The sequence below is a fragment of the Brachyhypopomus gauderio genome, chromosome 20 (assembly GCF_052324685.1).
Source record: "Brachyhypopomus gauderio isolate BG-103 chromosome 20, BGAUD_0.2, whole genome shotgun sequence".
Lineage (NCBI taxonomy): Eukaryota > Metazoa > Chordata > Actinopteri > Gymnotiformes > Hypopomidae > Brachyhypopomus > Brachyhypopomus gauderio.
In genome coordinates, this window is record NC_135230.1 from 10,738,967 (window position 1) to 10,761,919 (window position 22,953).

General features: G+C 42.8%; 1 protein-coding gene across 3 annotated transcripts; it reads left to right on the forward strand.

Annotated features, from left to right (window-relative positions):
• Window positions 1-1,264: 1,264 nt before the first annotated feature.
• Window positions 1,265-22,863, forward strand: itga6b (integrin, alpha 6b). 3 transcript variants are annotated; one of them, XM_076983176.1, is made up of 26 exons: window positions 1,266-1,538; window positions 11,175-11,302; window positions 11,409-11,488; window positions 11,698-11,959; window positions 12,296-12,427; window positions 13,380-13,593; window positions 13,758-13,951; window positions 14,521-14,615; window positions 14,886-15,013; window positions 15,267-15,356; window positions 15,445-15,500; window positions 15,778-15,947; window positions 16,327-16,467; window positions 16,555-16,670; window positions 17,243-17,399; window positions 17,493-17,576; window positions 17,662-17,741; window positions 17,886-17,960; window positions 18,254-18,356; window positions 18,612-18,797; window positions 19,034-19,126; window positions 19,234-19,344; window positions 19,555-19,653; window positions 20,528-20,653; window positions 20,885-20,966; window positions 21,687-21,826. In XM_076983176.1, exons 1-25 carry the CDS (start codon window positions 1,366-1,368, stop codon window positions 20,957-20,959), a joined length of 3,168 nt encoding a protein of 1,055 aa, XP_076839291.1. In that variant the 5' UTR covers window positions 1,266-1,365; the 3' UTR covers window positions 20,960-20,966; window positions 21,687-21,826. The 3 variants fall into 3 exon arrangements, with proteins under 3 accessions (XP_076839288.1, XP_076839291.1, XP_076839289.1); XM_076983173.1 differs by lacking the exon at window positions 20,885-20,966 and having other exon boundaries at window positions 1,265-1,538; window positions 21,687-22,863; XM_076983174.1 differs by lacking the exon at window positions 21,687-21,826 and having other exon boundaries at window positions 20,885-20,991.
• The last annotated feature ends 90 nt before the right edge of the window (window positions 22,864-22,953 follow it).

Genomic DNA, 22,953 nt, shown 5'->3' on the forward strand with positions numbered 1-22,953 from the left:
ACAGTCCAGGGCAAGAATTGAAATTACCCTAAGAATCCTCAAAGCCATGTTTCAGCGCCTGAAGGGGCTCAGAGTTACCCCTGATAGGGTGTGCCACATAATAATGGCATATGTGGTATTACACAACATTGCAACCATCCAGGAAGAGCGACAGCCTACCATCTTTGACATGCCCACAGACGAGGAACCTTACATGCATGTGGGTGACAACAGAGATGGTGGAGTTGTCAGAGACTCCATCTGCAATCACTGCTTTCACATTAAATCATGCACCACCATCACCCACCCCACCATCCACCCTGTAACCTTATAATATACATTACAGTCAAATTCACTTTTTCAAATAAAAAAAATACTCCCCCAGGCTAAAATGTTAGTGTGTGTTAGCAAAGTCTGATTGGGGTGAATGTGTGTTCTGAGTAAACAAAAACAATGTCCAGAACCTTGTTTGAGTGTCATGTCCCTTTTATTACCACATTGTGTTTATACTCACCTTAGACAGCTCAGTAAATAGATTTTCATGGGTACATTTTTCTTGGAATAGTTTGCCCTTGTACAAATGCTTCATGCAATGCAACCACTCTGACACAGTCAAAAACTGTTTGCTTTCCCTCTCAAACATCTGCCATTCATCACCTGTGTCGCACTTTAATGCCTTTCCTTTGATAATCCTCACCTAATGTAGTGTTCCCATACTTCTATATTAAGTTTAAGTTTATTACATTATATGGTCATTTATTGCTAATATGAACTGTTTCACATGAAACCTCAAATGCAAGACATTGTTCGCATGAGATTAAGTTTGTCTGTATTAGTTTGTAAATGGCAGCCCATGCCCTTTTGTAGTGTGTACATACTATTTCTCATCAAACTGTGATTAAATTCAGAATATATACGTCTGCCATATGTTGCCACCCCTCAAAAATTCCTGCCCCCCTCTCGCAACCCCATAAATATATTTCTAGATCCGCAAAGTGTCCAGCAAAAACCAGCTGACTCAGGATATTCCCACGCGGTAAATTGTAGCCACTCTGGTTACAACCATTTGAGGCATTTTTAAATTATTTTTCCTGCGATCACGAGTTAAACTTTTATATTGTGAAGAACTAAGGGATGAGCCTCACAAACGTGTGTACCTTGTAGTTCCGACAGGTAAAGGCGCGCCCTTGGCAAGCTCGCTCACAGGTTGCGGGCGGGTGTAGGGCGCGAGAGGAGGGGCGTGCAGCCTCGTCATAGATCGTTCGCGCAACCAAACGCCCCCGGGATAGTCATATCTCAAGCCGCAGGTTTTGCGAACAAGCGATAACAGACTTAAGGTGAAGAGAGAGAGAAGCGGACCTAACATAGACGGAGCCCATCATTGCAATGGCATTTTATCGGACTATTACCTTCTCGATCTTCTGTTTAGTGGAATGCACGATTACTTCGGCTTTCAATCTGGACACGGAAAATGTCATAAGGAAAACCGGGGAGGAGAAAAGCTTGTTCGGGTTCTCGCTTGCCATGCACCGACAACTAATCCCATCTGATAAAAGAATGTAAGCGCGCGTTTTATATTTTTGGGTTGACACAGGTAACCTGATGGTCTTGCAGCAAGTGTTTCTATTCAGTTTTCGCTCTCCCTGAGTGACCCTATACACATAACATCGCCACGGCTGCACAGCAGCTGGAAGTCATTTAGAGTTTTCAAACAACCGTTAAAGTTTCTTTTTCTGTTAAGCCCAATTAAATTGCCAATATTCGAATTTTCGAATATTAAATTACTTTAGCCTATACATTGCTTCTTTTGTTTAAGGGCCATTCGGTTCATTCTCCTTTGGAATGGCCCACGGGGAGGTTGTAGATATTACTGCACCTTACATCCGCCAGAGATCGGGATTAGGCTAAATAATCTCTCACTGAGTCGGGTTCTGTATTATTGGCGTCCTTTGTTACTAATAATAATCAGCGATTATTGTTATAGATTAAGAATTTGTTACATGAAGAAACAATTTCTTCACACTAAATATGCAAGTCGTACACCTTGCTTTTAGCCATCGTTTAAAATGGCTAAGAAAAAAAAACCAGCCGTTAGATTACTGTCTTTTTATGCACGGTTATATCCTGGGTTTCAAAACACATGGCACTAACTACATTTTATCATCGAATACTGATACTGCAGATTTTTTGCTCGGTCTCTCGTCCGTTCACTATTAAATGATTCTGAACACCCGGTCCCGCCCTGATAAATGCACGTGCGTCTTCAAACAACCTTGTAGAACGCATTAAAGTATTTCATATAATGATGTTATTTTATTGCTGAAGAGATATCTCTGTAGACCGTTTTTTTGTTATTTCTCTCAAAACTATGGTAACCTGAAGAGCCCGTCTGAGGCACTAGCACCAGAGGTCAGGGAAAGGAATGCGTGAGACACGCAGTGATTCATTCCCAAAGCCTACTTAACTGCCACTGTTTCTGGACGGATGGGCAACAGGATAGAGAGAGTGCCAGGGCAGACCTCCTGTTTTTCCGACAGAGAGAGAGAGGGAGGCATAGGGGAGGAGGGGGGGGGATGGATGCCTCCACAAATAGAGGAGACTTGTGATGTATTTTTTGAACTGTTCTGAACTGTTGTTTTTTGAGAGCAGTTTGTTTTGGTTATGCGCATGTCATTGTTGCAGTTTTGCTGCTTGCTGTAAGGCCACCGTGAGATGTTTCCTTCCTGAACATGGTTCCAAGTCTGTATGTACAGAAAGCATAAACTGTATCTTATTCGTGGTATAAAGTTGAGTAATGGGGTGATTGACCATGTGATTTGCTAATTAACTTGTAGCATTATGTTTGGAATATTTCTTGTGTTGACAGATATGTGTACATGTGTGTGCGTGTGTGTGTGTGGGTGTGCATGTGTGTGCACGAGTGTAAGTTTATCACTATCTATATCTTTGCTTGTGCAGTGCATGGGCAAGACTGATTTTTTAAATGTCTGTCATTTACAAATATGGATCTACAAGTGTGTGTGTGTGTGTGTGTGTGATTCATATTGCTGCAGGCCAAGGCAAGGCAGTATGAGGTGTGTGTGTGTGTGTGTGTGTGTGTGTGTGTGTGTGTGTGTGTGGTGGGGGTATTTAGCATTTGCTCTTGCATTCCTTTCCTGTCATAGCTAGTAAGGGAAACAGATTGAATGTCAATTTAAATGAGATTCTGCGTCTGATTGTAAGCATATTTGGGAGACTGTGAGTTAGTATGACAACTGTGTACATTCAGTTTGTATATGTGTGTATTTGTCCATTGAGCCAATAAATTTTAAGTCATGCGGAATTAAAGCCCAACAACTACGCACACACAAACACACTAACAAGGATTCAGGATGAACCAGGTAACTGATTTCAGCACTCCTCTTTCCTAGATGCTCACATGGTGATGCTCAGTAATAATGGGCATGAGATGGCATCATGAGGCAGTGTTATTACTGCTTCATTACATGTGCCATTGTGGTTCAGTTATTTCCCCTTGCAGTGGCGCAAAAAGGGGGCATGCAGCGTATGCGACGCATAGGGGCGCTGCACTAGAGGGGGCGCCAAATCGATGAGATATAATACTTAATTTGTGTCCATCTTACGTTTGCCACAAACCCCCCCCCCCCCGTCAACAACTTTCGTTCGGGGGGCGCCGATAGTATGTTTGCATACACCTCAGAAAGTAAGTAATTGCACCCCTGTCCCCTTGTCCTTTGCTTACACACTGTGTGTGGTGTAAACTGATGCACCCAAAGTGTTTTTATCTTTGTCTTCGTCCGGCTTAACCTGAGCCTTGTGAGCATACGTTTGGCCAAGTCCTGAAGTCTTTCACTCATGGGCTCAAGCTTTTGTTTAATGTTTGCCCTGTGAACTGTGGTAACCTGCATTCCCAGCACAGAAGCCAGCGCTAGAAAAAAAGACAAGGCAAAAGTTGACTGCGAAGAACACTGAGGCTATAAATCAGGATCAAAACCTGGAGCTTTCCAGACAGCAGAGTCATACAACCTGGCTGAGAACAGATTTTGGCATCCATAATTGATTGGTTTTGACTTGCCTGTGCCCTGGCCAGTGTTGGCAGAGATTGTAAGTCGATTACTTTGGCCAGGTGCTTGGAATAATGGGAACTGTTAGGAATGTTTTGCACTGTTGGTCCAGATATACCAACAGCAAGAAGAAATGTAGCTTTTGTTGCTAATGGGTTTGCTTTGAGCATAGCACTATTTTCACCAGTCCTTCACATAAAAGGTTCTGTTAGACAAGTTTTTGTTGTTTTGTGTAGGTTGAAGATAGTTGTACACTCCCATTCTGGCTGACCTACGGTAGGCAGAAATATGGAATCCATTACAAATGGTCTGTATTCAAAAGGTAAAAATGGCTATTTTTTTGTCAATATTTCTTTGTTTTGTTCTTGAGTAAGAACGTACATATCTGGTGACTACAGAGTGTTGTGTGTGTGTGTGTGTGTGTGTGTGTACATATATAGAATACACAGTGGTGTTTCCTCCACACGTGCACAAATAATAATAAACAATAACCATAATCTGTGTTAGCACTGGATCACAGAAACTCAATGCATTACAATATAATCCTGACTATATATATACATCACTCTCTCTCTCTCTCTCTCTCTATATATATATATATATATATATATATATACAGGGTGCAGAGGGGCCAGTGAGTGCATTACAATATAATCCTGACTATATATATACATCTCTCTCTCTCTCTCTCTCTCTCTCTATATATATATATATATATATATATATATATACATCACTCTCTCTCTCTCTCTCTCTCTCTCTCTCTATATATATATATATATATATATATATATATATATATACAGGGTGCAGAGGGGCCAGTGAGTGCATTACAATATAATCCTGACTATATATATACATCACTCTCTCTCTCTCTCTCTCTCTCTATATATATATATATATATATATATATATATATATATATATATATATATATATATATATATATATATATATATATATATATATATATATATATATATATATATATACAGGGTGCAGAGGGGCCAGTGAGTGCATTACAATATAATCCTGACTATATATATACATCACTCTCTCTCTCTCTCTCTCTCTCTCTCTCTCTATATATATATATATATATATATATATATATATATATATATATATATATATATATATATATATATATATATATATATATACAGGGTGCAGAGGGGCCAGTAAGTGAGGAAATGGGATCCCTTCCTTCCTCTAATTCTCTTAACTTCCTGTTCATGGGTGCCTCTGTATCAATATGAGAATCACTGACTAATTGAGAATCTTCAAGTTATTACTTCTCTTGCTTCTCCATTGCTGTGGAGATAATGTGCAGATCCCCTGGACAGTTGCTTCTTTATTAACGCAGATATCTAGATAAGCACTCCCCAGAAAACACAAGCATTCAGATATTGGCTTTGGAATGTGTGGAATGGAAGGGGTTGTCATGCCGAATGAGTCTGAATTGGGAAGAACGTTCCCATCTCTTCAGTAGAGGCAAACAGGAAATGGGATACACACCCAATGTAAGGAATTGTGGGATTCATGTTAATGTTAACATTAATATTGTCTGATCAAATGACTACATGTTTGAGATTAGTGACATCTTTCACATTGGTAATAGGGGAAGTGTCATTTTTGTGATTATTTTTAGTAAATGATTTTTAGTAGTTTAAGCAGGGTCATTATTATCAACTGATATTGCTTCTATCACTGACACCTTTCAATGCTCAAGATTAGTAATTGTATTGGTAAATCCCAATCGACATTTTCTATTTCAAAATCTCGACAAATTTGGAAGAGAAATGCCAAAATTTAGCATCTAAATGACGCTACAGCTATACAACAATTGCACATCTGTTAATAGGCTACAGTGGCTGCATGTGTTGTCTTGGAATGTCAACTGTAATCTGTATTTCTATGTGATGGAGTAAGACCAACAGACTGGGGCTTCTCATTTAATTGACATAATTCACAGGGCTAGAACAGCAGCTTGTAAGATGACACACTAGTAGAATGAAGGAAACTTTGAAGAGTGAGGTCAGTTTTGCCCTTTTATACTTTGATGTTATTATTGTATCAAAGGGTATCAGGCAGTTGACTACAGGTCAGCAGATATTCCGTTTCCCCACGGCCCTATGAATTCATCACTGTCATCCTCAGTAAGATAGTATTTCCATTGTCCATCCTTGTTAATGGCCTCCAGTTAGGTAATATTAGCATGCTAACAGCTATCTATGTGTGTGTGTGTGTGTGTGTGTGTGTGTGTGTGTGTGTGTGTGTGTAAGTTTGCAAGTGTGTGTGTGTGTATCTTTCTGCTTGTCTAAGCCTTGAAGCTTTTGAAAGGAATGAAGCACATCTGGACCTATAAGTCATCTGGAGTCAGGCAGTAATGTGAACCAACCGCTCACCCTCAGCAGAGCCAGTGCTGCTCAGATGCTAGCCCTCAGATGCTAGCCCTCAGATGCTAGCCCTCAGATGCTAGCCCTGTAGAGGTTGCTGTAGCCCTGGCCTGCACTGCACCTCTGCTGCCAGGTTCTATGTGGTGGAGCAATGGGAAACATGCTCGCTGGCAGATGTGAATTACTCAATTCAAACATTTCAAAATGTTTATAGGCTTAAGACTTATAGGCTTTGGGCTTGCCTCAGCTAACTGTGAACTTTCAATTTAGACATTCTCTGGGTAGTGTTGCCCAATTTTGCCTTATATTACAATAAATTCATTGTCAGGTGTTATTAACCAAACCTTATGCTGTGCAACCTATTCAAATACTCTTAATTTCAATTTTAGTTACTGGGCCATAAATGTTTCAAATCCAAGCTAACAAGATAACTGAACTAGTAATGGCTGGATGATTAAGAGCACAGCTGGAGTGTTAATGATTACAATCCAGTTTGAGGCTTTAGGGCAGGTACAGGGCCCGACTTGTGAAGTACCAACATTTCCTGTGTGAGCCAATCAGCCATCAGGTGCAAGGTGGCTGAACATCTTATCCATTGTACAGATCTGAAGCGAGGAGGTGAAAAAGGCTATGTAGATTCTGTCTTCATCTTGCCCCTGGGTGTTCTGGGTAAAGTGAGCGCTTTCGTGTGTTGAGGACTATGGAAACTGGTCCTCACAGCTCACTGTGTGAACAGCCAAGGTGTGCACCATTGGCTATTTGCTGCATCAGTTTCAGCCTGTTTAGACTCTAGCCTGTCCCAGCTCAGAACTGTTTAGCTGTTATTGAAGAAGAGCACAACCAGGCGTCGCCATCCAGGTCCTCAATCACATTACTCTCTATCTTCTGCCTTCCATGTTGGGTTGAGGGCTACTCAGGGCTTCTTCTCTGGCTTCCTCAGTACCAACATCTGACGTTTCCTTCTCTCCATCCAGAAAACAACAACAACAACAACAACAAAAACACCCCAGATCCCCTGCTTGTTTAATTTCTGGCCATGCCCTGAAGTGTTTTCCTCCACTCCTCCATATATACACATGCCACGTGGCATTTATTTAGCATTCATTCCTGAATTAATAATCTGCATTGACCACACACAGTCTAATGTATTAGGCATCTTGTGATTCTGCAGTCTGTATTAAACACGCTAAACACAACTACTGATTTGCCTGGACACAGGGAATTTGCGGATACATGATCTCAAACACTGTTTTTCCGGAAAGCTCTGTTTCTTTAGCAAATGGCAAAGAAAGGGACATCAATGCACAAAAGCAGGTGTAGAGATGTTAGGAGAAAATGTAAGCGACTTGGACCATTGTTTTCTGAAACTGCATGCATGGTTCCTTCATAGTTTTGTGAGTCAGGCTGAGTCTGTGAGTCTGTGCAGATTGAGTTTTACCGTTACACTCCTCATGTTAAGACTCTTGCACAGCTCACATCTCTGCGATGTGTCTTCAGGGTTATGGGTGATTGATGGGTGCTGTCACCAATGACCTCTGGCGACAGGAAGCAGGCCCGCCTTAAGTCCTCCAACAAAGAGTATGCTTGTTCACTTCTTGTCTTTCCTTCTTTCTTTCTTACTCTTACAAGTCATTTTGTTTATTGTAGCATCAATTTATTTGGCTTGGAACCAGAGGTGTATAATCCAGGTTCAGAAAGTAAAAGTCCTCACCAGGATTTTGCTCAAGCTTGCTAGATTTTCTAATTAGTGCAATTCAGGTAAAATGAGTGGAATCAACACAATCCAGGAATCCTGAGCAAAATCCTGGTGAGGACTTTTAATCTCTGAACCTGAATTATACACCTCTGCTTGGAACTACTTATTCTAAAGTATTCTAAGTGATTATTGAAATGGCATAAGCACGTGTAGAGAACTTGTCTTTACCTAAAGCCGCTTCTGTCAACAGGAAATTCAGTAAATTAATAAATTTATGTGTTGACACGTAATGATGAAGCAGGTCATCTTGTTTAAAGAATGCACAGAGGCAGGCTTCCTTATTTTGTAAAAGAAACTAAAGGCGTACTGAGATTCAGTACTTAATGTCCAGGCACTGACACTGACTGTTACTATTGACTGTTCGCAACTCTCCACGACACTCACACTCAGCCATAACAGTGGAGCAACTTGCTAAGGCAAATCAACAACTTCTCATTCTGTTTGAAATCTCTGGCCTTATAGCAGTGCAACAAGGCTACTAGTATCTCACATGGTGGTATATTTATTATTCCGCTTGGGAGTTCTGATGGAGCCAAAAATGAATTTTTGTAATGATTGATTTAATCAGATTCTCTGAATGATCCGACCACACCCTCTGGTTGCTGCAAATTCCAGTGAATTTTTAGTTCTTCATGTCCTGAAGTGGAGTAAGTAATGGATATGCATAAACCTTTACACAGAATTCATTAGCAGGCTTACCGCAAAGCCCTCTGGGAGAGCGAGATGTGAAAGAGATTAAGCTTTAAGCTGTTGATCAGATATCAGTTTTAACTTGGTTCGTGCAGAGAGGAAGATGAGAATTTGAAGAATCAAAGGTAACCTCAGATCAGCAAAGCTCAGCAAGTCAGGAGATAACAGCGTAGAAAAGGGTAGAGGAAATTTTTCAGTATTGATCAAAGAGGAAGTTCTTGCATACACCACATGTAGCAGGGCAAACGGTTGACAACCCCTAAGCCTCTTTTTGAATGCTTCTGAGACACCCAATATGATGATGTAAACAGCGACTCACTGATCACTAAACTGAGATCCCTGGATCCACTAATCATTCTTTCTTATTTCTTATTTGAAATGGCCTAAAACCTTTGAAGTCAGGTGATACTGTAAGTTCAGAAAGAATGCATCACTGGTAGCCCTGATAATGCAAACTGAACAGAAGCAAGTGCCAAGTATGTTTCTCCCGATACAAAGAGATGCTTGTCTGGCTCCCTGGCACACACATCAGCCTTTCTTCACTGTGTATTTTGGAAAATATGACTCCCAATTTTTTGTGTCTTCATTCCCAGCTGAAGGGAGAGGCGCGTGTTCTGCGGGGGAAGTGATACGGCACAAATAAGGGCGTTTTGCACGGATAAGAGCTTAGGCTGACATGGAAAGAGCTGACCTGGCTTCAATGCAGCTGTTTCAGCGTGAGCACCTCTGCTCCTGCCACTGATAAGACATGACCTACAGCTACGTTTATTAGCCAAATATCCAGGGCTGATGACCTTTGACCTGTTGCAACACAATAGGTTCTGGTGAAGAGATGTGAAGAGACTGGGGCTTGAAACAAACAGTCTGTTTGCTTCAACTATAAACTATAACCCATATTGTATCTGCACAGTATGTAAACTGGGATGTAGAAGCAGCGGTGTCCATATAAACCCAATGCACATAAGCGCTCTGAGCTAGAAGTCTCACATCTAGACCACAACGATATGAACACGTGCCTCATTACCGCAAAACCCACATCATCACATTGGCTTGACCTCCTTCTGTGTAAAAGAGCGCATGCAGTTTCATTAGAGATTCGTGTTCGTGTTTTCTCATGTTGATTGTCCGTATTCTTAATTGTTAAAGCTTCACCAATTAGTTGACGTGCCGACATGATACTCAACTTAGGTAGATGTGTAATTGATTTCATTCATAAAGTGTGAGAGTGCTGTGAGAGTACTTCCTTGAAGTGTTTGATTTCTGACAGGATTCTCAGAATATTTCAACATTTGCACTAGGCTTACTGAACCTGGTTTGTAATTGTGTGTTCTGTAATGAGCTCTCCCAAATGTGTCCAAATCTGGATTTTTTTTGGATTTGCAATTCATTTAAGATAGTTCTGAGTTACTTTAAAACAGTTTCACTATGATTGCACTCTATTACTGTGCTAGTGAATTTCAACTTTCCCCATGTACAGAGAAGCTTCTAAAACTAGTCCTCAAGCCGTCATGTTTTTTTTTGCGAAGTCCTTTGATGCTGCCCTGAACTCTATTAACCACTGCATTGTGGGTAATGTAGTATCATTCACAGTCAGAGCCCTTTTTGTTTATGCCCACAAAGGGGACTTGTGTAGCTAACTCTAAAGTGTTTGGATGAACGTTATTGCCATAGCAGCCAATCCAGAAGAAGAAAAGGGCCTTTCAGTCAGACAATCGGGCAGAAACCAGAGCTATGCCCTTTGCCCAGTCTGCGTCCGCGGGCAATACTGTGTCCCACCACTCAACTCCTCCGAGCTAAAAATGCGTCTCTGTCGTGCCGCCATTGAGACCCGCGTGGGCCCAGGGCTGAACGCTGGGCGGCGGACTGGAGAATCCCAGCGCGGCGGCCACGTTGTGAGAACGCAGGGACGTCTTTGGCTGGCGTGACCAAACGCCTGCGGTTCTCGTCGCGCTCGGTGACGCGTCTCCTTCCCGCCGTCTTCAGTGCTGGAGCTGCGCGGTTGTTCTTGTACAGGCTTGTCTTAAAAGTCTTGAAGAGCCACAAGAACAGGGCGACATGGATAGTAATCCTGTCACTAAGACAGTAAACTGCACTTTGTGACGTCATCCCTCTCAGTCATTCAGTGTGACCATCATGTTCTTCGGGCTTTGGCTGAGATATAAGATAACGTCCTAGTGTGACCCGGCGGTCTGAATAAGTGTTCTTTGTTGTGTAGTGGTCGTTAATAGACGTGTGATCATTTGGATGGAGTGCATTAACTGGATCTCGACCTTCTGTTGAACTTAGGTTGCTGGTTGGGGCTCCCCAGGCTAAGAAGTTGTCCAAGCAGCAGTCTCAGATCACGGGCGGCCTATACAGCTGCGACATCACCTCCCCCAGCTCCTCCTGCCAGAGAGTCAACTTTGATAACGACGGTAAGAGTGCAGTGAATGCCTATGCACACTCTCATGCATGCACGACATACGGCCCTTGTGATTGGCTGCATTTGACCTTTTTTGTTGTGTGTGTTCTGCTGTGCAGAGAACGTGAACTCTGAGAGCAAGAGTAACCAGTGGATGGGAGTCACAGTGCAGAGCCAGGGGCCTGGTGGCAAAATAGTGGTCAGTGTAGAGTGAGAGAGTGTGTGTGAGTGTGTGTGACCGTGAGTGTGTGTGAACATGAGTGTGTGTGAGAGTGTGAGTGTATGAGTATGTGCTAGAGAGTATGTATGAGTGTGTGTGTGTGTGTGTGTGTGTGTGTGAGTGTGAGTGTGCCTGCCTCATTCTTTCATGCTGACGAATGAGCCTCTGCTGGCCCGTGTGTCTTGCAGACGTGCGCCCACCGATACCAGAGGCGACTGTTTGTCAAGTCTCCTCAGGAGTCGCGAGACATCACGGGCCGCTGTTACGTGCTGAGCCAGGACCTGAGCATCGATGAGAGCACGGGCGATGAGGGGGGCGACTGGAAGTTCTGCGAAGGTCGGCCCAGGGGTCACGAACGATTCGGCTCCTGCCAGCAGGGCCTGTCTGTCACCTTCACCAAGGACTACCACTACCTAGTGTTTGGGGCCCCCGGGGCCTTCAACTGGAAAGGTAGAGTGGGAGAGGAGTGAAAGAGGGGAGGAGAGAAGTGGAGAATGGAGAGGGGAGGGGAGGAGAGGCTGGTACGGGAAAGAGGCTGAACTGTTACTCTGTGTGATGTTTCGGTTGAATAGTTAGTAGTCAGTGAATAATGGTGAATGTATTTAAAAAATGTCATGGAATTTCAGGTTATGAAAATGTTGATGAAAATTCAGGATATGCCAGTCAAGGCAGGACATAATTTTTTTTTTCTATATTTTATTATTTTGTCATTTCCTTGCCTGAACATCCATCCATCCATCTCATCTGCTGACTCCCATGATCCTTTGCGGTGGAACCATGCTTCAGGTGTAGTGCGACTGGAGCAAAAAAACAACACTCTGTTGGAGCTGGGTTTCTATGACGATGGACCGTATGAGGTCAAGTACAAAACTGCAGAAGGACTGGATGATGTGACCGTCCCAGCCAACAGCTATTTAGGTGCGGCTCGTGGTCATCACATCACATCACATCACATCACAACACATCACAACATTACATCCATACTCACCAATTCCTGATCTTGCCCACCGAAAACAAACAAATAAACAAAAACACAGCCTAGAATCACCTGAAGGTCTTTGTGGAATATGTTCTCTGTGTGATTTAGCATGAAATAAGCTATGGGTTTAGCATGAGAAGGCTTGGACCAACTCTGTCTGCTGATAACCACTCTCTCCTCTTTGAGTCATCTATTGATCAATGTTTACATGGACGTATATGTGTGTGATTCTAGGTGTTCTGTTCATGACTAGTGTGTCAAGCAGCAACCCCGATCAGTTGCTATATAAGTCGTATCCTACTCAGGTTGACGTTGCCACGGAGAATGACGTGGCAGCCAATAGCTACTTAGGTTTGTGGGACATTCTGGATGATTACACCATTCATTCCAGCCACATCCCACACTGCCATAAGAAACGCATGTAGACTTTATGTAGATGTGTTATCAACAGTTCCTATGTTCATGTGTTTTTGCAAGTCATTGTCTGTATTGCTAACAGGTCTTTTTATTTCACTCATGCTTGCCCGTCTTTGTCTGTGTGTGTGTGTGTGTGTGTGTGTGTGTGTGTGTGTGTGTGTGTGTTTGTGTGTTTGTAGAAAAGGTTTTTGCATGTGTTGATAAAGACATGCATTGGTCAATCATTTAAAATAAAGGCATGTGCTTGAATGCCTCAATATGTTTCTCTGAAAATGTGCTAATCCTGAATGATACATAGCAGAGCAGTAGTTAGAGGGTAAATGCTAACATCAATAGTCATGAATTCAAGCTATCAGCTAATTGAGTGATTTTGGAAATTAGGTAATTCTCACTGATCTGGTTGGCTCTCATTCAGCATTAGCATTTTTGTTTACACACCTCACATAGTGTCTGACCCACCGTGGTTCTTCTCAGGGTTCTCTCTGGACTCTGGCAAATCTCTAACTAAGAAGGGCCAACTGACAGTGGTCGCTGGAGCTCCTCGGGCCAATCACAGTGGATCAGTGGTTCTGCTCAAGAAAGAGTCTGAAACGTCAGGTCAACTGGTCACTGAGTTCATCCTGGAAGGCGAAGGTCTGGCCTCCTCCTTTGGCTACGACCTTGCAGTGCTCGATATAAGCGGAGACGGGTAAGACCAGTTTTAACCACTTATGACCGGATCCTATGGGCCCCTAAAACTTCATGAAGTGTTATGACTATATATCTGATTATGAATGATTTGTAAATCCCAATGCAAAGATGGAACTTCTCCCTGTTGTCTTCTCATTCCTGCTTCCTGTCCGTCTTCCACAGGTGGCAGGATCTTGTAGTCGGAGCCCCACAGTTCTTCATGAAGGATTCCGACATCGGTGGGGCGGTCTACGTCTACATTAATGAAAACGGAGACTGGAACAAAGCCAGGCGCACTCGCATCGATGGCGCCAAGAACTCCATGTTTGGGCTGGCTGTGGAAAACCTTGGCGATATCAACTTGGATGGATTTAATGGTATGGAATTTTGGGATTTCACTGTCACTGAGAGGGTTAGTGAGGCATTGGGTGCAGTGTAAGCCTAGTCTTGAATCCAAGAAGGTTAGCCAAGGAGGGTTCCTATCGACACTGTATGTGCAACTTCCACCTTTACACACCTGCCTTATGCCAGCGTGGACTCTTTCACCCTGGAATATCCAGCCAATACAACTGGAGAATGGCTAAAGCCAGTTGTTTATGGCTGTTGACTTTGAACTTTACACTTAAAAGGTGTTTCAAATACAAGCAAGAAACACAAGACAAGGGTTACCCTGTGCCCTAAAAAGTGTTCTGATGTGGTAGTACGCAATCCGATCATTCACAGTGGGAAATGAAATATGAACAAATGAAACAAATGAAAAAATATAAATGTCATAAATGTTTGTTTTTGTTTTTTTGTACTAATCACAGCATTACCGTTATGCGGTTGAAAATGACTGAGTCGTCAGTGGTCTGTATAGTGAAACTGACGTTTAACGACGCTAATGTGACAGTAATGACGAGGGGAGGTACTTGTCTGCGAGTACATGGTATCTGCTCTGTTGCAGACGTGGCAGTGGGTGCTCCGTACGACGACGGTCAAGCAGGATGTGTATACATCTACCACGGCTCAGCCGCTGGCCTCAAACAGGACCCCGCCCAGGTCTCTGCCGCTGCCCCTCGTTAACCCCGCGCTAACCTTGTTACCATTTACGTTCAAAACTAAAAGTCGGCCTGCTGCAGTACATGATGTCATATCTGTAATTTGATTTGCTTGAACAGTACTTACATGCTCCAAAACATATTGCAAAAAGTATTAATGACAATGAAGCATCTCATTCTTTATAAGCATCTCAGCAGAATGAGAGTGCTGACCGTCTCCGTCTTTCTATCTTTATATACTCACATTTGTTTTTCTTTCTGTCCACGGCAGGTGCTGAAAGGAAGAGATCAGAACATTAAGCTGTTTGGCTACTCTTTAGCGGGCAACATGGATTTAGACAACAACCAGTATCCAGACCTGGCCATCGGATCTTTGTCCGACACCGTGGCTGTGTACAGGTGAGATGATGCTGGCCCATCTTGGAGGTCCACTCTTCAGGATTAGGGCACATATGCGTTTGTTGGAAATGTGGTACATCTTATAGTCTCAACTTATTGCTAGTCTGTAATACTTAACATACTCAATTCCTTTAGTAAAGGAGTGGTTTCAGGGTCCGTGTCAGGTGGGGTTTGCGGTAGTGGACAGTTTTGGCCAACTTCACAAAGTTCTCCACCTGCTGGGCCTACATCTTTTTCATTTCCTGTTTTGCAGGTCCAGGCCTGTAATCAACATAGAAAAGATCATCACTACCACACCGAAGGAGCTGGACCTCACCACTAAGAACTGCGGAGACCACATATGGTGGGCGTGGCCTCTTTATCACCCGTTTTCTGACGTTCTGTCGTGTTTGACTGCAGTCGTGTAAACCATGACAATGTGTCTTTTCTAGCCTTCAGGTCAAGGCCTGTTTCAAATTCACAGCCAAGAACTACAACCCCTCCGTTAGTAAGTACACACGTCCACATAACCAGTCTACAGTGTCACCTGATTGGCCAGGCTACCTCTCCACAAAGATCAGCACACCTATCGTTTCTCTGCCATTTGGAAATGGAAATGTACAGTCAAACCCACACTGGCTGAATACAGAACTAAAAGCACGTCTATTTGTTAATTCTATTCTATTTGTTCATTCTGTTCTATTTGTTCATTCTATTTATACGCTTTTGCTCTTTTTGATTGTATGGGTCGTTCTTTCTCTCACCCCCACCCTTCTCTCCTTCAGGGATGTCATACTCCATCCAGGTGGAGTCGAAGCGGCGGGCGCAGGGTCTTCCGTCCCGGCTGTGCTTCAGCCCGTGCTCCTCCGGTGACTCGGACTACGAGAGCACGGGAGTCCTGGACCTGAAGAAACAGAATGAGCAGAGCTGCATCACCAAGGACCTCAGACTACAGGTAGGAGCCCCCAGCAGAACGGTGTTTACTGTTCTACCCCTCTACCACACCACATACAGCTCGTCGACTACACCTACGGTTACTCTATATTCACATTCAATCAATCAGAAATGCAACATGCAACTATTTACCAGGATCTGTGTAGCGCATCAGGAATTTTTACATCAGCGATGCGCTCTGTGCTGCCACCTGGGGGGACATTTTGTGTTTTTCATCCCATTTCACATAAAAAAGAATTCAAATAAAATTCCATGAGGACTATAAAGATGTGCATAGTAAAAGACCACATTCCATTGAAAACACATTTATAATAAATATTAATTATGCAAATCTTATTAAATAGTTTATAAACATCATTTTTTCAATTTGCCTTATGAAGGATAACATAAAAGATAAGTTAAGAGGCATCCCCATAGAGGTGTCTGCGGAGATCCTGAACCAATCGGGACGCAGCAAGAGACAAAGCTCCCTCCGCGACCTCCTCCCCATACTTGCCTCCAGCCAACCAGCGCTTTCTGAGGTAACCAGAGGCTCCTCCTCCTATTCCGAACATTCCGTATGCTTCCGTTCAGTCAGGGCAGTCGATGAGTTTCGCGTTTATCCCCAGGTGAACTTTCTGAAGGAGGGCTGTGGCGCGGACCACATATGCCAGAGTAATATGAAACTGCAGTACACGTTCTACTCCAGCGAGAACAATAAAAACGTTTTCCACCCTCTGCCAATGTGAGTGTGCTGTTCCATGGGGCCCCACCCACACCTGCTCCAACTCACCTTACATCACTATGACAGCCCACTCTATGCCAGCACCCCCACCCAGAGACTCTTACGTAACACAGCACATCTGTAATTACTAAAAAAGTATTTTACTTTTTAATGCCCATTAGGATTAAAGTGTTCGTAAATTATGAGCAGTATCCCATTATGATAGGTTTGGTATTTATATTTGTACACAGCAACACCTTTTAAACTTTTTTACTTTAACGTAACGTTTAACTTGTAACCCTTAATTAATAATTAATAACTAGCAAACCATTTGTACCTTAATGGAAAGGATTGTAACCCAAGGAAGTTAGACCCTGATTTGAGAACATTGAACATAGTTCATGTTTCAGTCAGAAAGAGGACAGCAGAAACTAAACACAGTGGATCCATTTTCCGATTAAGAGGAAATTTCAGGCGGTGTTTTTAGAGTAGTATTGTAGGGTCATACATTTTTTAGGCCCAGGACTAGATTTAATCAGTATTTGAAAAACTGGCTTATGGACTTCCTGAATATAATGTCTCTGTTTTATCAGGCAAGATGGAGTTCCGGTCATTTCACTTGGTGACCAGAAGGAAGTTGCCCTGGAGGTCACAGTGACCAATCAGAATGGAGATGATGCATATGAGGCGGTTCTTATTGCAAATTTCCCTGACTCCCTCTCATACTCCGCCTTCCGCCCCAAGAACAGTGTGAGTCAGCCTTGCTCAAGTCATTTCTAATTAGGAGCATGCTCTGTTTTGTTCTGGACACGTCTGTGATTGGCCGAACATGTTTCTGTACAGGGCAAACAGGTTATCTGTGTAGCCAATCAGAATGGGTCCCAAGCTGATTGTGAGTTGGGAAACCCTTTCAAAAGAGACTCTGAGGTAAGTGAGGAGAGGAGAAACAGAAGTGACATCTTTGCTTTGACTCAGTCTGACGGTCTGTCCTAATGCATCACGTGTCCCATAGGTATCATTCTACATTATTTTGGGAACCAGTGGAATATCACTGGACACGACAGAAGTCGAAGTTACACTTCAGCTCAAAACGTAAGTGTTGGTGTCTGACGTCTGTCCTCCATGAAGACCTTTGGCTTGCCTTGACTTGGAGATATGTACCACTCCTATGTTTAAGATAACAATGTTGGCCAATGTGCATGTGTGTGTGTGTGTGTGTGTACATGCTTCCTGCAGGACGAGTAATCAGACGCCCATCATAATGACGAAGAGGGCTTATGTTGTGATCGAGCTGCTGTTGACTCTCTCTGGGTAGAGTGACTCACATCCCTCACATGGCCTTAGAGCCTGCATAATGAATGTTAATGATGAATGTTAATGAGTGTTAATGATGCATGTCAATGGTGCACGTTAATGACGAGTGTTAATGAGGAATGTTAATGATGAGTGTTAATGATGGATGTTATTGAGTGTTAATGAGGAATGTTAATGATGAGTGTTAATTATGACTGCTAATGATGAATGTTAACAATGAGTGTTGATGAATGTTAATGATAAATGTTGGTGATAAATCATAGGTTGACATGTTCTTCTGTTCTTCTCAGGGTGGCTAGGCCATCACAGGTTGAGTTCACTGGGAAAATCAAAGGAGAGAGTGCAGTGAAAGCCTACTCTGAAATCGGCAGCCAGATTGACTATGAATTCCGAGTAATTACAATATCTTATTATGCACAAACACACACAAATACATTTTTATTATATCATAATTATATCCATTATAGTGTATGAGGACTTTACGGCATGTGGCACTAAACCTGATGTATAAATACCAACAAATCGTCATATAATAGCATGTATAAAATGTATTACCCGATCTTACAAACGACGATCCCTTCCCCCTGGTTGGTAGCACTAACGTTAAGCTAACGTTAGGCTAACGTTGGCTCTTGTGAACCCCTGCAGATCATTAACCTGGGTAAACCCCTGAAGTCGGGCACGACCTTCGGCACGGCCTTCCTGAACATCCGCTGGCCCAAGAACACAAGCACGGGGAAGTGGCTCCTGTACCTGATGAAGGTCACCAGCACTGGCGTGGAGATGCAGGGCTGCAGCAACGCCAACGAGGTCAACCAGCTCAAACTCCAGGAGGTTAGCCCCGCCCAGTCTTCCCGTCAGGAAACCCCGCACACCCTCATGTTCAAACCGTCTCTTAACTACAGTTAAGCATTGTAGTTCCTTGTAGAATCCTTTCAAATACTATACTCTTGATTTATGATGTTCAATCTGCCTGAACGTAGACAGACAGACAGACAGACAGAGAGACAGACAGTGCTTTAGGTTACAGATAAGACAGAGCTGGTGACATCTGATCTTCCTCACTTCAGGAGTCCTCACTGAAGAGACGTAAGCGTGAGGTGGCAGACTCAGATGAAGGCAAATTCTCCCTTTTAACTGACAAAAGGAAATTCAGCGTCTTGGTAACTCCTCTCTAGAGTTCTCAGACTCATCATCATTCAGATATTTTTTTAGTTACTTATTCTAGCTTCTGTATTTTCTAAACTTTCGCCTGTCATACCTGTTGCAGTCATGTGGCTCTGGAGCAGAATGTGTGGATTTTAAGTGTCCCCTTCAGGGATTGGACAGTAATGCTGTCATTACATTGAGGTCCCGCCTTTGGAACAGCACCTTCCTGGAGGTAATTTTGTCCATTTGTGATACTTATTTTTCAAAGTTTGAGGACAAAGGTAAATGCAAGTGATACTTTGCTTTCCTTTGCTGTGATCTTGGTGTTCCTTTTTAGTTTTCTGAGATATTTTGTGCATGATCACGAACACATAAGCTATGTTAAGCATAACAGGTAATAAATGGTATTTTCCATAGAAAGCATTGCTTGTCTTCCACACAGGACTTCTCCGAGCTGAATTATGTTAACATCCTTGTGAAAGCATCGCTCAGTCTGGGCACTGCCGCAAAAAATGTAGTGCTGAAAAATGAAGAGACACAGGTGAGCTGGGACTATGGTGGCCAGTTTAAGACATTTACATTTGTCGTCTCAGTAATTAGGGTAATCTTACTTTTCTGTTTATATAATATACAAGTGTGTCTTATGAGTATTGCTTCCAAGTCCAGTAAATCCAGTAAAACTCTCTCTGTTCGCTCTGTCCGCCCGCTCTATTACACACGAGCTCGCACACGCCCCATTCAATTAGCGTCCCTGTGATTGACGGGGAAAGAGGGAGTTTGGTCTTCCTGGAGCACAGTCAGTGTTGCTCTCTTGAGTATCTAGCAATTGGTGGCCAATGGCATCATTAGTGATCGACCGCGCAATCTCCCGATGATGGGAGCGAAAGGTTTTCTGTTTGCCATTCTGAAGTTAGCATCTTTTTGAATTACACATTGATTCTATAAAAACAGATGACATTAACATTAAAGAAACTATAAGTCATTTCCCCAATGATTCTTCCAATGAAAAAACAATTATACTGACAGCTAATTTGCATTCAATGCTGTGCACTTTTTCCACTGTGTAAGCCTATAGTTTATCCTGGTAGAAAATATAGTAGGTTTCTATCATGTCAGCATCAGTTAATGAAGTGTATTTTGGTACCTGAAGAACAGGCCTGTATGAGAACAGTTTACGGCCACGATTCACCTTCCATATGCTGTTACATTCAGCCCTGCTCTTGAGGTCCAGCAGGCTGTGAGTTTGAGGCATCAGACTGTCAATCATGCATGTTCATTAGAATATTAGGACCACGCCCAGATCATTCTCCGATAACTGTTTTTTAAGTAGCCTAGTGTTTTTATTGTATTTGTTTTAATAAATATATCATATATGTATTTATCATATTTCCATTTCTTGTATTTGTGTGCATTAGGTACGAGTCACGGTGTTCCCGGGTCGTAAGGAGGCGCAGTACGGAGGCTTACCCTGGTGGATCATACTGGTTGCCATATTACTGGGGCTTCTTCTACTGGGATTACTCATATTCCTGCTCTGGAAGGTAAAAGGAAGCAGACGGCACACAACCCAGCAGAGGTTCAGTCGTCTCTCAGCTGTCACTCATCCGTCATGACTGGCTTAAACAGCCCATGCCTTTATTAAAAAACAAACAAACAAACAAACAAACAAACAACAAAACCCCCACCAGTGTAAAACGCTGAGAGACGACCGTTGTAAACATGGTTGTACGATGACCTGTTGAAATGAAACCAAACAACTGTACTTCTTTTAGTGCGGTTTCTTCGGCAAAAACGACAAACACCCTCAAAACTCGCCGGACAAAGAGAGACTGACGACAGACGCGTAGCGAGAGAGTGAGTGGTACAGAAAGCGAGAGCAGCTCTCTCCGGGTAACCGATCTTTAAGAGATCCACTCATGCTCAGAGCTGGCATGGCGCGTCCCTCTAGCTTGGGATGGCACGCCGCCTGGCATCGCCTGGATGCGGGGAAACGGTGGCTTCGATATGCGCCGCGCTGTTTTACAACGCAGCCAGCTAAGACATGCAGAACTTTTATTATTCATGGTGTCGCTGCAGCGGGTTAAAGGTTGACATACTTGTGAATATATACTCCATCAAGGCCTACGCGTGCATACTTTACGTGATTATGAATCACAACTAAAAGTGCTTGATTGGGAAACTGCAGATTCGCGTGGCTTGCTTGGACTTGGAAGGGTTCTTGCTTTCTGCGCATGTTGCATTTCCCTTTTTTGTCTGGAGCCAGGTTCCTTTTGCCTTCCTTGGACAAAGTGCTGCTCAAAACTTCTGTCTTGCCAAGCATGCTACACAACAGAACCCCCATGTCTTCAGATTATATTGGCCACGACCAGGGGCGCAGATGGCACTGGGGACGGGGGGGACATGTCCCTTCCAGATTTATATTGACCCCATCCGAAATCTAGCATCTACAATCATAAATGTATATATTGTACAGCTTGGTCCCCCTCACTTCAGAATTTCCATCTGCGCCGATGGCCACGACGTAAGTACATATTACCTGGCGCTAACGCTAATCCCTGTTATTACTGTCCCCAGTGTGGATTTTTCAAGCGCTCCAAGTATGAGGAGACCGTGCCGAGTTATAACGCCGTGCGGATAAAACGTGAACACCCACCTGGACCGGCGCGGTCCGGCTCACTGGAGAAGAAACAGTGGATGACTTCCTGGGACGAGAGCTACTCATAGCCTTCCGTCACCCGCTAACATGGCTTTTTACCTTGCTTCAAACCAAACCCAAAGACACCTTCACTAAGACACTGATCCATTCCGATTGTAAATATCCAAAGGAACAAATGAAAGGAAATGTAAAAAAATTAATTTGCCACACCTTCTATGTTGAGTGACGCATTTAAATGGCAGATGAAATGGTTAAGCGTGGCAATTGCAGGGAGAAGTGTATTTAACACACCTTGGCTTTTCTGCAGTGGTGCCACAGATCCTACACTGTTTGAGTGCTCAGAATTTGACAGAATGTTTTGTATATATTAGCATATTTCCATCTTGCTTCACGAAAGTGTCTATTTATTCTCTTTTGTTGTTAATTATGCCGGCCAAAGATTTCTTAATGTCTTTTTAAACGTTCATGTGGGTCTATGCAAGGAGCTTTCAGGTCATCAAAACATGCTATTCTCTCAACTTGTTTTTTCACCTTTACTTTTGGATGAATGTACATTTTTTTGGCTTTTACAGTACTTCCTAACACTAGTTGTGCAATTTTACTGTTACTGTCTTTTTAAAGAACCGTGACTGTTGGTACCAGTTTCACTTTACCAGTGCCAAATGTTTGACTGCTGCAGACACGTGGTCCTCCGTGATCCGACACCGTGGCTTTGTCAACCTGGGCGGTTCTTCTATAGCTCATCTGTTCAACCATTTACATAAGGTCACCGTTTCAGATTGCAAGTTGGCACCTTTTTTTACAGTGAAAAGTATTATGTATTAATGTTCCTGCGATTTGTTCCTTTTTTACATGCTGTAATAGAAATTGTAAAAAAAAAAAAGCCATATTTGCCCAATGAAGATTATTTTATGGATTTTTGATTGTTAAATAGGTCATGAACGTTTTTTTACTTAAAAATTACTACTGGACAACAGTGCACACATCCAAGGCTTCTGTTCAGATTCAGAAACCTCCTAAAATTTGGTGTGGGCTAGCAAACAAAACTGGAAACAGATGGACAACCAAAAACAATAAAGAGGAGTTTTTAGTGTCCTTGAATAGTTCTCGACTCATAGACCTTTGCAAGCATATTTGGCAAGCATTCATAAATAATGAAACAGATGGCCAAATATCTGAGATAAC

What these genes read in the sequence shown, in the direction of transcription:
- itga6b (XM_076983173.1), top strand. Translation starts at nt 1,366, where the DNA reads ATGGCATTTTATCGGACTATTACCTTCTCGATCTTCTGTTTAGTGGAA. An exon ending in AGTCAACTTTGATAACGACG is followed by an intron (nt 11,303 to 11,408) that starts GTAAGAGTGCAG and finishes TCTGCTGTGCAG; the next exon opens with AGAACGTGAACTCTGAGAGC. An exon ending in GACACCGTGGCTGTGTACAG is followed by an intron (nt 15,014 to 15,266) that starts GTGAGATGATGC and finishes CCTGTTTTGCAG; the next exon opens with GTCCAGGCCTGTAATCAACA.